Source organism: Centroberyx gerrardi, chromosome 17, assembly GCF_048128805.1.
Source record: "Centroberyx gerrardi isolate f3 chromosome 17, fCenGer3.hap1.cur.20231027, whole genome shotgun sequence".
NCBI lineage: Eukaryota > Metazoa > Chordata > Actinopteri > Beryciformes > Berycidae > Centroberyx > Centroberyx gerrardi.
Window position 1 is genome coordinate 3,225,839 of NC_136013.1, and position 19,086 is coordinate 3,244,924.

Consider the following 19,086-nt stretch of genomic DNA (forward strand, 5'->3'; position numbering starts at 1 on the left):
CTGTGGACATCCCATCCTCCCGGTGACCAGGCCCGCTCGGACACACGTCGCCGCCGGTTTCCGTGGCGACGGGGTCTCCGTGGGCCGACGGGCGCACCTGTCTCCAGGCTGCCAGAGTGGATTAGCGGCGCTCCTCTAAAAAGGCCTCACAATGGAATTAGCAGCAGTGCAGATGAAATGGAAAAGATAATCCCAGCGCACGCTCTCTCACTCACACACACACACACACACACACACACACACACACACACACACACACACACACACACACACACACACACACACACACACAGCCGTCTGGAGATTACAGACAACTCCCTTAATCAGGAAAATAAACGACAGCAGGTCCCTCAACATCTGGTTTCACTGGAAAAAAAAAACAAAAAAAACAAACGCTCCTTACTCCGTATTTGGTTCTACAGGAAGGAAGGATGGAAGGATGGAGGAAAGGAGGGAGGGAAGGACGCTCCAAGATGACTAAAATGAGGCCGAGTAAGAGTTTTTTTTAACCAATCGATGTCCAGAGAAGTGAGTCTGAATGTTGTTTTTGCCCTGCTTCATATTCATATAATACTAGATATTCCCAGCTGGTGGAGGGGACTCGAACTGGCAACCTGCAGGTCACAAGCCCTCTTCTCTAACCTTTGAAGATGCTACAAATGAATGAATGAACATTAATGAAGGCAGTAGTGTAATTACAGTAAATAAACGAGACCATCGCAGAGAAGACCGCCAGCCTCTAGCGGCCTCTACTCATTTTAGCTTCTTTTGACTTTGAGGGAAAATGAAGGAAAGAAGGAAGATCATCAAAGGAAGGGTAGAAGGACGGTTGGAAGGACAAAAAGATGGCCAGACTGAGGGAAAGAAGGAGGGAAGGATGGATGGATGCTCTGTGTGTCTGCCTGCAGTGTAAACATCGACACACGATCCAGACTCTGTGTGGTCCTCGTTAAATAAAACCCCCGATTAGACGGCTGTTCTGGTTTCGCTCTGCTCTCCTTCTGCCTTCGTCTTCGTCCTGATTCTCCTCTGACAGCGTTACACACTTACCCAGCTGTGGAGAAGGAAGAGAGCAGAGCTATTTTTACCCAGGCCTCGCTCCTCCAAACACACACACACACACACACAAAAGGCCAGTAAACAATGCAGCGGGACGGCACTGCACTGTCCTCACCCCCTTTTTTTCATTAGGTAAACCCATCCCGGCTGGCCTGCACTGCTCCGGCACCCGTTACATAACACACTCATCCTCACAGGCAGCGAGTCAGGAATAAACCCACAACGGCACATCGAGCGCGCTTGCATAGTCACGCGAAAACCAAGAGCCGCCCCGCTTATGAAAAAAGGATGAACCTAAAAGCCCCATTATCCTAACGATGACACGTCTCTCTCTCGACTTCAAACGGCGGCGGTTCGGAGATTATGAAACATTAAGAAAGGCAGCGACAGGCGACCTGGCCGCCACCGGCTCGCCGGAAGCTCGCTGGGAGACTCTGATGTGCCGTCCTTGATCCGTTTTAAGATACAGGTATGCAGATTTAACGTGCGACTTTGCATCGACACACTGAACTTGAGTTTGGCTATTAAAGCATGTGATCGGACAGAGAGCGTTCCCCCCATGCATGCAGAAAACACAGATCTATTCAAGCATGCAAGCAGCTTCCAAAAGGAGAGTTGCTCTTTGATCAGGTTTCCTCTTCAAAGTGATTTTCCCACTTTGTTTTAACAGTTCATTCTACAGATGCACACAGTTCACATGCAGGGTGACGGCAAACCTACTGGTGACGCTACCTGCAAACTGAAAGGTATATTTAGCTCTACACAGTGAAGTAGAGCTGAACAATTAAGCGAAAAAACAATAGAAATCGTAATATGAACTTCTGCAATTTCCAAATCACAGAGGCTCAAATTAATTGCTTAAACCGGATTTCTAGGAGTTTTAGAGCTGCAGGCAATCTTTGGTCCATAAATCAAAACCTTTCATCAGACTCAAACTAGTAAATCCTGCACACTGACATCTATTTTTTTTTAACAAAATCACTTTTCTTTAAACAATTTTAAAGTTCTAAAAGATTTATGACAAGAAAAACTCTGTCAAATAATCACAATTAGATTTCCTGTCAATATCTTTGAGCCCTACAGTGAAGTAACTGATGAAATTTGGATCAGTATTGACCAGCATGATGGCAAAAACAAGGAAAATAAGGTCCAGGTTGAAAATAAGCGGAATTAATCCTTTAACACTGCAGAAAGGCAGCCGGAGGGCCATGAGGTTAATGAGGTTAATGAGGTTAATGAGGTTAATGAGGTTAATGAGGTCGTCCCCCAAATGAGCAAGACGCTGTATCTGCACCCTGCGCCCCAACCAGAGGGGGAACGTTAACACCATGACAGGCAAAAACGCCAAAATGCAAAACAGTTGTTTGCAATCGCTTCACAGCTGACATGACAAACATTTTCATGTCCCGATATTTACATCTCAAGAAACCCCAAATCCTGAATTGTTGACTGAACTGAAGGGGAACTGAACCCCCACATGATCTCTTCATTTCCCAGTCCCTCGCTGCATCAGTGGTTCTTTCTGAACATGACAAGAGGATTGTGGGAGATACAACTTTTTTACACAGAAAGGGAAAGAAAAAAGAAAAATTTTCTCAAGCGCTGCAAACTGTGATGAAATCTGATCACGTTCAGGTTAGAGGAGTGAATCGTCTCATCGCTGACTGACCTGAATTTGCTTCTATGATGCTCATTGGAAAAAAAAAGAAGGGAAAAAGCCTGAAGGATACGGGGCGTCCCCTCGGTGCGGCAGACCAGGTAGAGGCAGGCGGCGATGACGTGCGAGGTCCTGCGGCCGCGGGTCAGGTGTTTGGCGAGGGCCATCTTGTAGAAGTTGTAGGCCGTGTCCAGACAGTGCTGGTTCATCTGCAGCTGGCGGCCCAGGGTGTTGATCTGATACTTCCCTGGAGACACACACACACACACACACACAGGCATGTCAGTACACAAACACACTACAGTTCCTTTTCTTTAAGCACTTTCTAAAGTTGTTTGATTTTAAGACTTTTTTTCTTCCCCTTTTATCACTTTATGTTTATTTCATTGTGTTTTGCTTTACCTTGCTTTATTTTAATTATCTACTTCATGCCATATTTATTGTGTCGTGATATTATCTACTATTTGTTTTGTGGTCCTATTGTTTTATCTTGTCATTTTATATACTGTGAAGCACTTTGTAAACCGTTTTAGAAAAGTGCTATATAAATAAAGTTTATTATTATTAAATATTTTTAGACGTTGCAGATAGACGTTTTTTTGTGCCGGTGCTCACTTTCTTTAAATGTGACCATTTTCATAACAAAAAATTAAAGTATTCAGTGTTTCCCCCCCAGAGTTTTCTTCTCATCAGGGTGGAAAGCCTCTGAAACATTCAGAGCATCCTGGGACAATAAAACTCTCCACTGAAACCAGACTGATGAAATTATTTTAGCAGCTCTTTAAAAAGGCAGAGAGACCCACCACATCTATTCAATGAAAGGAGAAACTCTGGGATACATTCGGCCTTTAAATGAACATAAATGAACAATTAAACAAATAAGAAAATAAATATGTCAGGTTTTCCAGAGTGTTTTTCTGTAGCGGTGGACAATACAAACTGGCTGATATCTGATATCTAATAAAAGCCCAATATCAACCCAATGTATACCAAATACACACCAAACTATCAGCACACATACACACACACAAGCATGTCATTACACACACACACAAACACACACATATATGAAAAAACCCATGAAAGCTTGTCAGTACACACATGCACAAATCTGAATTTTCCATGGAGAAGTACAAGAGTGTCAGAAGCAGATGTACACAGACAAGCCCACACAAGTATGTCATTACACACACCCAAACACACACCCACACCCACACACACACACGTGTTGCCTTCATTAGACACACACCCATACACTAAAGAAACAGGTTCAAATCTAATGGTAGGTGGAGGATTCATAATAACGACAGACAGGCAGATCTGAAGAAAAACAAGTAGAGTCTGTCATTACAACAACGGAGCTGTGAGTGTGTGTGTGTGTGTGTGTGTGTGTGTGTGTGTGTGTGTGATGAGCTCAAGCTATGTGTATCCTGACTATCCTCACACACACACACAACCAGCTGTGCCTGACCTACTGAACTGAATGTAACATCTGGGAATGCAAGAGGCACTTTACTCCAGGAACTGAAGTCATCGCATCTTAGAGAACGTCTTCGCTGTTGGATCTGAACACAGGAGACTTCAACACCAACACCTTCAACACCAACATGACACACACTCCATCCTCCTAAAGCCCGTCTACACCTCATGATTCTGTGGTGAATCGATCGCTTGTCATTTCACTAAGGCTTCATGCTCAAGGCTGAAGTGGCAATCCTGATTATTTTGTTAGATATGGATGTTTATAGTTGAGGAACAATTATTTTACTGCACTTTTTGCATCTTATATAAGTATCTTGACTATTTTTGACAACAGCAGACATTCTAAATTAAATGACATATTTCAATAATTACGATATTCTATGATTATTAATTTTGGACACTAAAATCGCGACATATGATTGAACTGTGCAGCCGTACGTTACACCTGCCCCTCAGGTAGGGATGGATTCAGTGTTCGGCTCAAAGATACTTCCACACAGGGCAGATTTGTGTGTGTGTGTGTGTGTGTGTGTGTGTGTGTGTGTGTGTGTGTGTGTGTGTGTGTGTGTGTGTGTGTGTGTGTGTGTGTGTGTTTGGAGAATCCCCTGTAGTAGTGAGTCTCTCCAAACTGTGAGTCACTTCACAAACTTCCTCCATGACTCCTTCTTCACAGGAAGACAGAGCAGACAGCATCCAGTCACTGTGGTAAACAGATGCTAAGCGTCTTTTATTACGCGGTTTTGTTAAATACTCGATTCTGATTGGCCAATGAACGCGTTCTGAGGTTATTTCTGAATAACAGACGGGTGTTTCGCATCAAATCACTCGACAGTCAGGAAGTCCTGCCGATTCTGTTGATTTCTAATTAAATTTACTGGAAAAAAGGAGTTATTGTGGGGAATTTTGTCATAAGCTTGTAATAAAATCGATTAAAATCCAATATTTAAATGACTAATATCTTCGCTAGCTGTGTGATAAGCGAGATAATGAACAGAAAACTTCGCATCGGGGAGTTTATTTCCATGAAGGAGCAGCAACACAGCTCCTTAACTGTAAACTGAGCGAGTGAGAGAGAGTGTGTGTGTGTGTGTGTGTGTGTGTGTGTGTGTGTGTGTGTGGGGGGGGGGGGGGGGGGGGGGGGGGGGGGGGGTTCCTCTTTGGTTCATGATGGTTTTAGTAATTTTATTCTCCGTTCTTGTGTTGTTTCAATGTGGATGCTGCTGTCACCTGATTTTGCCTCCTGGGGAAAATACAGAAGAACTTGACAGCGTTTCTTCTTCTTGATGCTTTGCTGGTTTCTTCTCTTTCAAAAGACATCAGAGAGTTTCTCAGTTTGAACCCAAACTGTTACAGGTCTGTTTCTGATGGTTCTCACTAGTCAGAACTGAAAAAGCAGGATATTTTATCGAGTCTTGGTCCCAGATTGAGCTGGCCTCAACACATAACGTTATCTTATATTGAGAGAACATCGGAGAACGCCAAACTCCATTTAAAAATTCGGAGTTAACGCTGCCTTTCTTATCTGCAAAGGTACACACCCTTTAAAATACGACTCAAGACTTTTTCTCAGTCGTTAGGAGACGCTCTTTAATTCGGCATGAAGGTGATCCACCAACCGGCACTTTTTTCAGTAAAATTCCAGCTTCTCTGCCTCGTCTTCCCTCCGGCTTTCTACCCCAGCAGCCACTTTGGTGGCTAACCAACCATCATTTGGGAAGTCTATTCTAGTTGGTTCGTTCAGTAGGGAAAGCGGATGGCGAAATTTGGGATGAACCAGCCAGTGGACAAAAAAAAAAAAAGTTACGTTTCCTACCCAGTTTGTCACAGATCGTAAGTGGAGCAGCGTCTCAGTCAGCCGGGAGGAGAGCAGCTGTAATTAGGGCTCTTACAAGGAAAAAAAAAAAAAGTTTGCTTCCTGCCCTTTTTATGACTCTTCTGCTCAAGCCTCAAAACAGCAAGCGATGTCTTAATAGGGAAAGCTGAATAAATAACACCTCATAACATTTACAGGAACAAACTGGGACGCCTGGAAGCGCCGTGGCATTTACCCGTCCGCGGGATCCGACAGAACGATCCGGCGGACTATTTATACGAGCGCCTACACAGACACCTGGGTTCGATTTAGAAGGGGGGGGGGGCTGGGTGAGAGGATGACAGAGGGGTTATCAAGAGGACATTACAGCCCACAACAACCGCCACGAGGCTCCACGCGCTTCCTGTTTGTTTAGCACAAAAGTCTTTTCGTTTGAAGGACTGCATTTCCCGCAAACGGTGTAATGTGATGTCGGTAAACTGTGCGCTTCTTCTCAGTGGCTGGTGGAGGAGGAGGAGGTGAAAAACATCTTTTGGCAGCAGGTTCAATCATCTCTGATGAGTCCAGCTTTCTCTGGACGGAGCGCTCGCTCGCTGCCGTTTAGGAGAACGTTTTGTACCATATCATGTAAAGCAGGACTTCCCTCTCCTCTGTGATGATAAAGGAGTTGGCTGTGCTATCTAAACATGGTGAAAGTATCAAAACGCACGGTCGCCAACTAAATCCACACAATCCATATGTGACCTGCTCTATCATTTTCAGTCACATTGACCCCTCAAAGCATTTTGAGTTTAATACACTGTTGGAAAGAGGAGAATTTAAGCTTTCTGGTGATATCAAAATTATCTTTGTACTCCAAAGATTGAGTGAGATGCACCCCTTGATGTCTTGACTGTTTTCAAACTATGTTTTTGAGAAAAAGGGCCTCAAAGTTTGAAGTCAATTCTGAGACATTTATTCAAATAAAGAAATCATTCACACACACACACACACACACACACACACACACACACACACAGGTTGAGATGCCTGACAACTACGTTTTCCCGCGGATGAAACAATAATTTTGATTAGACAATAAAGTGAACGATGGTCAACCTGTTACTATGCAGATGTTCATTCATAATTTTAAGGGACACATAGTAAGGGAGAGAGGGACGGGGAGAAGTGTTGCCAGGTTCTTAGCGACAAAACCCTCCCAGTGCCAATTAAACCCAACCCATAAACAGCCCAATGATCAATGAAACTAGTCCAAAATAACAAACCAATAACAAAACTCCACGAAACAACCCTGACAAACTTTATAAACAGCGTTTTAAGTCCTACAGCATTTAAAACATTTCCAAGTACATTAAAAACCGCGAACCTGGCAACATGAGGAATGCGAGCTTTGTTGACAAACTAAGCTAGTAGTTCTGCTTGTCACCCTACCTTTATGAGCTTCAAAACTATATTTAGCGTTTGAATTTCACAATAATCTTTACACAGAATGAAAGCCAAGGCTTTATTTTATTAAAATCTGATGAAACCCCAAAACAGCCAAAAATCGATCTTTTCTCATAAAATCCTGTTTATCCACAAATGCGCTGTTGCGACTTCCGACTGAAAATGATAGAACGGGTCACATATTAGAAAAGCGAGCCTCTAAACGAGCCGTTTGGACTTCCGTAACTTTGTGGCGTCACAAAGATTCGCTCATTATCATTTTTGTAAGAAATAATAGACTAACAAAGTGTTTTTTTCAAAGCGGTCGAGCGGTCGTCATTGTTTATTACCGGAGAGTTTTCCCTACCTGTAGCCGCCGGGCCGCGGCGTCTCACGTTTCACTCTTGAAACGGTTAGCCAATCAGAACAGAGGGGTCGTTAATATTAATGAGCCTTAAAGACACGGCGACAGAAACAGCCTGTTCTTGGTAAGGCTCAGAGAGATGCTGGAAAATGAACGTGGAGAAATGGATTGAGAGTGTTTTTGGTTCATGACACCACACACACACAAAACAAAGTGGAGAATATGGGACCTTTAAGGTTTGATTCATCACTTCCTGTGTGCAGAGGATTTCCCAGACCAGAGGACCAGACATGACACCAGTTTTTCAAATCAATGGTGTCTAAATTTGTAGGAATAAGACGCTCTGCTTTGATGCGGCCCCAAGTTGTGATTTATTGCGACAGCAGGGGCTCTATGGATCGCACTGTCAGTCGGTCGCTCTTTTAACCACTTTTGGTCACGTGGGTGAAAGTCAAATCAGGAGACTCAAGTTCGATTCCCAGCAGGGACGCTTCCAAAAAATGCAACGTCTCTTAAGGGTCGTCATTTCACGCGAGGGATCACGCTGCTTCCCAATACTGGACGCTTGACGGGCGTGCCATAAGCTTCTCCTCCATGACTACAAACCAACAAATAAACACTTCCTGGCTGCACCTGATTGGACGAACGCTTTCACTCGTTGCGCTGTCAAGGATTTCAAACTTTAAAAACATGGCGGCTCGCTTGGAAACTTTCTCTTATAATTACGAAAATAGTTCACCGAAATGTGTTTCTGAAAACATCTGAGGGGAGAAATAAGCCGTGCAGCTGCTGAATCTGTTTCAGTTTAGATCAACATCGTTTGTACACGAGTTTCAAGAGGCGGCGAGTCACGCTGGACGCCCCTGATTTGCCTAAAGTAGACTAGACCTCTACTTTATGCAAATGTGGAGCGGCCAACATGACGCGCCGTCCCTCAAAACGCACCGCGGCACTACTACCACAATGCATTGCACGGCCACTTACATAGAAAATGAATGGGAAGCGTGGAAATGACAGAAGCTGTGAAAACACACCGTCAGTCTTGTTTACTTTTGATTTGATTTGATTTGATACACTTTTGACATGAAAGTGAGGGCAGAGAGAGGGGATGACATTAGGACTTTGCCTCATTGGTACGCGGTCTACCGGCTGAGCCATCGGGACGTCCCATAGGATTTTATTGTAATACTCCCACAATATGGTGGTGGGATGGGGGGGTTGGGGTTCTTCCAGACATGAATCAGCCGGCGGCGGAGACAGAGGAGGCGCAGACCGTCACTGGGGAAGTTTATGGAGGGAAGAAGAAGAAGAAGAAGAAGAAGAAGAAGAAGAAGAAGAAGAAGAAGAAGAAGAAGAAGAAGAAGAAGAAGAAGAAGAAGAAGAAGAAGAAGAAGAAGAAGAAGAAGAAGAAGAAGAAGAAGAAGAAGAAGAAGAAGAAGAGCTCTTCCCTTCTCAGCGACTCACAAACCGCCGTAAATCTCCCTGCAGACGGCCCACACACACACACACACACACAGCATGACGGAGCTATTCCCCTATCCACATAACACACACACAGTATGACTAAAACTATCCCGTCTATGAACAAACACACACACACCAAAACTAAGCTTATGTCCACATATTCACACACACCATGATACAACTATTTACTCATCCATGTCTTTTCATACACACACACACACACACACACACACACAGCATGACGGAACTATTCCCCATCCACACAGTCACACACACACACACACACACCTATCCCTCATCCACATCTGTCTCCCTCGCTCACACACACACACACACTCCACACTCACAATCCCCTACTCACACAGTCTTACACACACTCATAAAAGCACGTGCACGCCAACACACACACACTGTACTACTATGATGTACGATAATTATACAACTATTCCCCCATTGATCTCTCTCTCTCTCTCTCTCTCCCTCCCTCCCTCACACACACACACACACACACCTGTGTCCACATGCTCCCCCATTACTCAGCGTCTGCTGCAGTCTGGCGGCTCAGTGAGTGTGCGGTTGCGTAGCTTCTCTTCCCTCTGAGGTAAACAGCTGCTCAGCGCCTCGTCCGGCATGACAAACACTTTTCTGACGCTCTGGCGCCAAGCCCGGCAACCTGGCAACCCGGCAACCTGGCAACCCGGCAACCTGGCAACCCGGCAACCACGGCCAACTGGTGGCTTGTTTCTAGAAGTTGAAGTGGATTTGTTTTTCCGCACCAGTGTCACCGAGATAAACTCAAGTAGGGCTGGGCGATATTGACAAAATACCTCGATATCGATAATGTGGTGATATTCTGGGGGAATGAGTATTTGAGCTTTCATAAAATACATGGAAAATGAGCAATGATCATTGGTAATCAGTAATGTGTAATCTGTAATAAGTAATGAGCAGGTAAAGCCAATCATTGTTCATTTTACTCAGGCAGAACAGGCTAAGTTCAGAAAATTGTGTCACTTTACTGTAACACATCCTTTAGGGCCAGGAAGAAGTGACATTTAAGTTATTTCACAATATTACGATAAACCAAAATCCCAGATGATATCTAGTCTCATATCACAATATCGATATTATGAGATATATCGCCCAGGCCTAGGTCTATTACAGTGGGGGTCCAGGAACACCCAGGGGTCCGCGGAAAAATGAGGAATCGTTTAAATTTCTCTATAAATAAACAGACTAGACTCAACAACAACAAATTCATATGGGGATCCCTGGGGAAAAGTCTAATTAAATGGGGGGTCTGAGGCTTTATGTGTGTGTATTTGGGGGTCCATGACATATATAAGGAGGTGAGGGGGGAGGAGGGGAGGGGTCAAAACAGGTCTGATTCCAGTCTCTATAACTTTAGCTAAACATGATGGACTTGTCTGTGATCTTTGCCGTAATTTCCCTTCTCTGGTGTTCATACCAGTTAAGAACACATGAAGAAATAGCTGAATATGAGCATCAGTCCAGACTGCAGTTTGTTCTGTCTCCTCATACCCATAAAACCATAAGGAACCATAGAACCATATGTTTTTGAGTTGTTTCTTGCGGCTGGTTATGATTATGTTCTCCCTCCTAACGAACCGCAGCACAGTTCTGTTGTTAGAGGACTGAGACTCGCACTTTCAGGCGTCTCGGTGCCGTTCTTTGGTGTCATTCGGTTATTTTGAGTTCAAACGGCATTGTTCTCACCGCCCAAATGAGCCGAACTAGAGGAGGAAACGCTCCAGAGTTCGATCAAACCGCTCCAAACCATGCTGGGTGTGAATGCGGCGTGAAGGTAAAGAAGGATTGTGAGGCTGACTGCCGGTTCGCTGCATCGGCTGCAGTCGTGCGGCCGCTGTATCAGAATGTGGTGGCGAAGAGCGAGCCGAGCCACAAATCAAAGCTCTCCATTTACCGGTCGGTCGTCGTGCCGACCTTCACCGACGACCGTGAACTCTGGGTAGTGACCGGAAGAACGAGATCACGGATACAAGCAGCCGAAATGAGGCTTCTCTGCAGGGCGGCCGGCCTCAACTGGCACTTTCAACACCAGAATGTATGAATGAAGAAAAAGTATGGATTCCAGCATTATGAGGGTGCGCCAAATATCAGCAGAACAGACAAAAATATAAATTCAGAGTGTGTACGATATAGAAATATACCAAAAATGTTAAATATATGCAGAAACGAAAAGGAACTAAATTAAAAAGGAACGCTGCTTTGGCTTTAAAAGTGTAGAAATGAGAAGCGCTCTTTTGAGAAACAGGCCAATCTGTGGCAAAACAAGGATAAAAAAAAAAACTCAAGGCGACTCTTTTCTGAAAATGTTAAAAAGCCTTTAATTTTTTGGCTTTTGCATCTTGCAAGGTTAAAAACACACCAACGACATGACGCCTTCATCAGGCTGAGCGCTCAGAAGAAGAGAGAGTTGCCTTGGGTTTTTCATCCTTTTTTTTTGCAATGAAATTACACAATATGAAAGAAGAAAGGAGTGGCAAAAAAAAAAACAGAAAAATATCAATATATGCGGTACGGCTGTCAAAGTGACGTAGTCTTGAACGGTAGTGTACTTGTATCTCCATTTTATTGCTTTCTTGTGGTTCAGCACACACTTTTATGTTAATTTCCATCTGTTTTTAATTGTATCTGTTTGTTTGTTTGTATCTGTTTATCTCTTGTATGACCTTTTATTCCTATTTTTTATTATTTTTATTATTCAGCTCTATTATTCATTTAATTGTGGTAGTTTTACATCACTGTCTCTCTGGGTTTTATTGTATGTAAAGCACTTTGTAAACATTGTTTTTAGAAAAGTGCTATACAAATAAAGTTATTATTGTTATTATTATTATTATAGTGTATGTATATGAATGTACAAAATATTAGGAACATCTTCCTGATATTGAGTTGCACAATCCACACCTCAACTGTCTTAAAGCTTAAAAATCCTTCTGTAACTCGTCTGCTTCTCTTCATCTAAATCTCCTCTTTTGTGATTGGTTTAGATTTAATAAAGAAAATCAATAAAGGGATCACGGCGTTTACCTGGATTCACCTCATCAGTGTTGCTCATGAAAAGAGTCAGTGTCCCTAACATTTTGAGCAGTCCGTGTATATGCAATCTGGGTATGAAAGTGATGCGGATTGTCAAGATTTCCCACTAAAACACTGGAGAAAGTAACAGAACGGAGCTTTACATGAAACATTTTGCTTCACACCTGCACATGTCCTGACCTCTCCTTGTGAAAACAGAAAATCGTATAAAGCAACAAGACAAGTGATCAACATGAACAACATGGCAGATGAAGAGGAAGAGACGGACAGATTAGACTTGTAAGCCTCAAAAGCTGCAAAAAAAAAGGGGTGTGGCTAAACGGCAGGAAGGTGTTTGTTGACGTCTGGTTGGCTCACTGAGATGATGTGTAAACCCGTGCTGTAACAGGGCCAGCGGCGCCCCCTGCTGTGTGCTGCTGACTCACCCTTCAGCAGCGTCTGGGCCCGGGACTCCTTCCCAAGACCGGTGTAGTGTCCGTCCCCAAAAGAGGGGTGCTTTCCCCCAGCTGCAGAGACAGGGGAGACAGGAGGGGGGTTAAGTGAATGATACTTAATCTTAATGCCTAACAAACACATTAATGCCTAATAGTGAATGATACTTAGTGTCTATTAAGGAGATTCATGGCATCACCAGCAGCACAACACTGGTCTAACACACAGACAAATAAAGTAGAAGAAAGTGAGAACATACAAAAAACTTACTACAGGTTCTGGGTCAAACATTTTTAACAGAGAGAAAGAGGTAAAATCCACACACTGTACTGATAGCTCCCGATGGCAAGGCAACATTTCAATCTCACAGAGGTAACACAGGCCACATCCTGCCAAATTTTGACATCAATATAGATGTCATCAATACAGTGTGTGGATTTTACTTCTTTCTCTCTAACGCACAGACACAAACTTTAAAGCCTCCAGCTTAGTTGTCTGATGTACAAAGTTCAAGTTTGTATATCATACAAACTTGCATAAGGAGCAAAGCAGGAAGACTTGAAAGTAAATCAGTGGAGATCAAAACACTTTCCACCCCCTTTTTCACACAAATTGAAAAATGACTTTTTCACCGCGTTAGTTACCAGAAAAATTGGACGTTATCTGATCAGAAAGCAACCGAGCACACAGCCTGGAGCTGTAGGACATGTGGACACCATGCAGCCAGCAGCAGCAGATACAAACCACCACTGCATCAACAAAAACTAAAACTAACAATATGTTAAAAAAAATAACTCAACAATGGAGGGTGTCAGATGGACTGTTTGGGGACAGAGAGTCTTCTGTAAGGCCTGCTGCCAGTTTCCAGCAGTGGGATAAAGACATTAAAACAAATCTTAGTGGCACAAATCGAGCGTTTAGTTGCCAGAATGCAATGCAAAGGTATTATTTCATACTTAATATTGCCTCCAAAGACGACCAAAATGCCCTTAAAAAAAGTCAGATCAAGGAGGAAAAAATGCCCCTCGAAAAAAAGTGAATTTCCTACCCTGCAGTGAACCGCTTCCTCACTCGTATGGGATGGGACTGTCACTTCTACACAGTATTTAATTCCACAGCGCGCTCTAGTGGCCAGGCAGAGGAACTACCAACACAGAAGAAAAACCTAAACTCTTCAGAGTCTTCTGCTCACTCAGCAGGAGCAGAAGGCCTGCAGGTCTGAAGGTCAGACCCAGTCACAAGGTAAACGTTACAGACAGAGATAAGCAGCTGTGGAGCAGAAACCCGAGCGCTGCAAAACACAAAGCATCAGCGAGAAACCGATCTCACATGGAGGATCTTAGTAGAGCTGTCAGAATAACAAAAAGCTGTTTCCTGACGTTTATCATTCAATATCTCTGAAATATAAAGGATCAAGTCCATAAAAGTGGTGTCATTTTGTCAGTGAAGGAGTTGAAGTAGCTGCCATCCTTTAAAAAGAACTACAATTTATTTTTGTTTTGTTGCCATCCATCATTTCCTCACAGTAGGCATCAAGTCTTTCAGCATGGTGGCTCTTATTTTGTAAAGAAACTCTTCATATTCTCTAAACTAGACTCTCTTCAAAATTAGACTAAATGCCTGTGCAATTTGTTATAAAAACAGACAGCATGGAAAATAAATCACTTGACTTTGTGTCATACATCAAGTATTTAATGCTCTTTTTTTTTTTGTTTCTCTTCATTTTCAGTTTGACTTCTATCAGCTGTCTCTTCCAGCTCCACTCAATTTCCATTCATCTGCCTTACAAGCTAAATAAAACTACTTTATTGGGCTGGGCGACACTGCAGATTAGAGTCCAGCTCATTGACTTTGTCTTTTCTCTCTCTCTCTCTCTCTCTCTCACAACACACAGAAATCTTTGTCTAAACAGGAATCCCATTAAAAAGAAAGCAGCCAGATCCAGCATCCAAAATTACTATCAGCCAAGCACCAAATGATGGTAAAAATGGTCTTTGGCAGATAAATCGATAAGGCTCACCTGCCACACTGGACAGTAACTATAATTGTTTCAGCTCTACATGGAATAATATTGAAAAACAGGTGGAGTGACATTCAGTATTTCTATGAGAAATTCAGTATTTTGTCCAGTAAAAGTTTGTCTTGGCAGTTTTTTTAACATGAATTGTTTGAAGCTGAAGATGAGGACCAATGCCGAAAATGTGTAAGTGTTTTTAAGATGAGCCCATAAAATAAAGGCTTGTTAAAGTTTTTCAAAGAAGCGTTCCTTGGACTTTTGTTTCTTTCAGTTACACTCTGCACCTGCTTTTGGAGTTTGACACTTTGCACCATTTCGTAGCGCTCTCTGTTTTCTTCTTAGATCCAGTTCATATCTTTAGTTTCCCCGGCCTCGGCAGGAGAACCAGACCGGGGTTGCGGGACCGTGCCGGTGCGGACTCACCCTCTCCGGAGACGAACTGTCCCACGGCCAGCGAGCCGCCGCCTCCCGTCTCCACGAACTCCACCTCGGACACGATGATGTTGTCCTCCAGCACCGAGCCGCAGCCCATGCAGACGGCGTTGCCCCGCGCCTGGTCCACATCGATGTCCGAGCTGCCGCACGTCCTGCACGCCCTGGAGCTCATGGTGCCGCGCCGCACGCCGCAAAGCCTGATGGGAAGAGACGAAGGAGGGGGGGGTTTGAAATGAAACCGTCAGGATTCAGGAACAGGATTCAGGTGTGTGAGTTTTTCAGGTTCAAAGGATTTGTTTTCTTTGGTTTTTTACACATAATTCCCATTTATTTCTAATTGAAGATTACCATTTTCCTGCCTTTAAGGTTTTTTAACTAGGGAAGATTTTTGCTCTTTTCAGAAAAGTCCTACTTAACATTTATAGAGTTACACAAATTCACTAGAATTTTGATAGTCGATTAATAATTTTAGTCAGCAATTTGAAGAATCATTTTGAGCTCTGGTAACTTGTGATGGGCATTCATCATTGTCTTTGACATTTTATACACCGACTGCTTAATCGAAAAACAATCAGCACATTAATCGATGATGAAAAGGTGTCGAGGGACGGCAGAGTGTCACTCCTTCTCTGTCCCTGCACAGTTTTTCCTTTTCAGTCAAGGCCTGCTGCTCTAACCTTAAAACTAAACCAGTAACAAAGCAATCAAGTGTGTGATTTTCAGGCTTTCAGGTTTTTGGGACACGCCTCTCGTTGCTGATTACAGTTTCTCTGTATCTGTGCGTTTCTCTGTCCCTCTACTTGGGGACGGTAACAATTTTCTGCTGCCAAAGGTGAAACACCTGCCGTGATAGAACGGACTGAGGCGTGGACAAAAGTTTCAGCGCGTAGAGAGCAATGCAATAAACATTTGTTATTGCAAATGTTTAAATTAAGTGCAGGATTGAGTGGCACGGTGGCGCAGTGGTAGCGCTGTCGCTGTCTGGGTTCGATTCCCGCCTGGGTCGCTGTTGGCACTGGGGGCGTGTTCCCCCCATGCCTTCGGTGCCTAGTGCCCAGGTGGGCTATCTGGTAAACAGGGCCTTTCTGTGTGGAGTTTGCATGTTCTCCCCGTGCTCACTTGGGGGGTTCCCTCCATATAACATTGATAAAAACCCCCACTAAAAACATGCAAGAAGATCGTCGCCTGACCAGCGATGGACATTAAAAAGAAGTCGGTCCCCGGGCGCTGTAAATAGCTGCCCACCGCTCCTTCCCAAGATGGGAAAATGTGGAGGATAAATTTCACGGCGCCATTGAAAGCATGTGTGTGTGTGCGCCAGCCAGCCGCCATGCACGTGTGTGCATGCGTTGTAGATGGTTGCATGTGACCAGTGAGTTTGTCGACTCTGCTGGCATCATGTACAGATCCTATTCACAGGGTTCCCAGGTCAAATTCCTTGACTTTTCCATAACCAAGTTGTAGCACTTCCACGGCCTGAAATATTATATATATATATATTTAGCAAGTTCCCTGACTTTCCCTGTCTGGAATATGCCTCTCAAACTTCAATGATATTCCAGAAACTGGGGGAATACTGTATTTTGTTCTAAAAATCAAGGCTAGTATAACAGCAAACGTCACTGGACCAAGACTGGCCTTTTATCACATATCAGTCAAGTCATCCACTACTGATAGGATGGAGGTTCCTCCTGACCGCAGTTACAGAAAAACAGTCTGGAAAACCTGCAATGAAATGTTATTTTCTTTGCACATTTTATGGTTTTCTTTGCATTTTCAACCATATTTGGTATACATTAGTTCTTCATTTTAAAGGTAGTATAGGCCAGAGTTTCCCATACCATTGAATAGGTGTGGTGAGTCTCCCTGCTTTAAAGAGCTGCTAACAGTAAAAGAATTTCATTAGTCTGGGTCTCAGTGGAGAGTTTTAGTGTCCCATGATGGTCTGGATGCTGTTTCAGAGGCTTTTCCACCCGGACAAGAAGAAAACTCTGGGTTCAAACACTGAATACATGTATTTTTTGTGGCATAAAAAGAGTCAAACAGTCAAATTTAGATATTGAATAGTGGCACAAAACCCTAGTCTGCAGAACTGACGCCTCAAACTGCAAACTGTGAGTCTGGATGAAGGTCTGGCGGCTCACACAGCAGACAGCCTCCAGACAGGTTCAGTCGCACTTTGCGGCTGGTAAACGTGAAGCTGGAGTCTGCTGGTCTGCTTTCCAGCCCGGTGAGCGTCAGACGAAGCAGACTGAGCTCAGATCTGGATCATTCTCCATCCATACATCCGTGTTTGGAGAAGTTCACCCGGCCGGCTGCCGCTGCCGCTGCCGCCCTCCTCCTCCCATTAGCTGGCTAGCTACGTGGCATGCTTAGCAACCCGCTGTGTCACACAGCGCTTTCTTGTTAGCAAGCCAAGTGGCGAGTCCTTTGACTAGCTAACATTAACATTCACAATCCCAAATCGTCTCTCGTATCTATTTCTACTCTATAATCCATGTGTTATTTCACCGAGCCGGTAGTGTTTGCAGCTGCAGTCTCTTCTTCTCCTCACATGGAGATCTGCTGCTGACAGCTGATGATGCCAACAGAGAGCTAGCTTGCTAAACTTGCTAGCCGCGAAGCAAGAACGACTTCAACACACGCTGACGGACACTGACATGATGCGATAGGCATGCAGCTACTGAACTAGCCTCCTGGGTAGCTAGCACACAGACAGTGAGTGTGTTGGATAACGATACATACCGACAGTGAAGTCCAACAGTAGCCGCCTGTCGCCACGCTGCTGGCAGCTGGGGCGCGTGTCAGAGTCTCCTCACCACGCGAGTACAGCCGTTTTCTACGATAATACTGATTTTTAACGTATTTCTCATTGATTGTTTAACTTATTTCATTGTAATTTTATTTCCAGAGTGCAGCCCGTGTTGTGACAGCCCACAGCGGTTTACATATGCCGGAATAGCAGTGCAATCCTCAACACAACACACCCAACATGTGCGTTTTGATGCTGGGGAGACGGGCGAGACCAACGCAGCTCCAAGGGGCGCTGCTGAGCCTGGGTGTTGTTTAACTGGAATATTTTTGATATTACGAGTCATTTTTCGGAAACTTAAGGTGGTGCCGTGTTGTTTTAGTGTCACAAGAATGTAAAAACACCGCTGTATTAAAATACCTTCATATTTAAGCTGTGGACCGACGACAAGATACCCCTACTTGAATATTCAATGAACGTGTCCATGGTGCTTCAGTACGTCGCTGCGTCCACAAGCTGTAAAATTAAAGGGACAAGGAAAAAAATAATTAAATTAAATGTAGCTTTATTTAATTTGTTGTTCAATTAACAATGTTACAGTGCCTGACCTTGTCAATTAAAGCCATGTCTCTTTTCCCCTCTTAATATTAAACTTCATTCCCCCTGTTTGTGTTTGTATTGCACTTATTCTTTTTTTTGTATATCCCCTTGGTTGTATACATTTTGTTGTTGTGCAATAATAAATACATCCTTTGAGGCACAGTGGTTACTGGGAGAAGTGTCTTTTTTCTTCTGTATATTACTGTAGGCAATTATGGCAAGGAAAACATTTAGTGCTGCAGTAGTAGCAGGATCGTTGGTGGAAGATACTCCGTCAGGGCTTTCTTCATGTAGTGAGGAGGAGAGGCAGTGATGAAGAGAAGTGCAATTAGATTTAATGACATCTGGATTTCCAAACATGCCATTCCTGTTTGCACCACAAGGGGTCGCACAACAGCCCGCAGGTCCAGAGGGCGCAGGATCTGAGCGTGTTGGACTGAGATTAAAGAGAGTTTTCAGAGCATGAATACACCTGATTTAGTCTTTCACTCAACTGCTTCAA

The 19,086-nt window shown here is 43.8% G+C and overlaps 1 protein-coding gene across 1 annotated transcript in view; it reads right to left on the reverse strand.

The window, feature by feature from the left end:
• Positions 1 to 18,133, reverse strand: part of brf1a (BRF1 general transcription factor IIIB subunit a) — a 100,253-nt gene extending 82,120 nt beyond the window's left edge. Inside the window, exons 1-4 of the mRNA XM_078289488.1 lie at positions 17,978 to 18,133; positions 15,221 to 15,429; positions 12,774 to 12,854; positions 2,790 to 2,963 (exon numbers count right to left, since the gene is read on the reverse strand). Of these exons, the coding sequence (XP_078145614.1) occupies positions 2,790 to 2,963; positions 12,774 to 12,854; positions 15,221 to 15,404 (439 nt within the window). The 5' untranslated portion in view covers positions 15,405 to 15,429; positions 17,978 to 18,133. The remainder of the gene's footprint in view (positions 1 to 2,789; positions 2,964 to 12,773; positions 12,855 to 15,220; positions 15,430 to 17,977) is intronic.
• Positions 18,134 to 19,086: the final 953 nt, after the last annotated feature.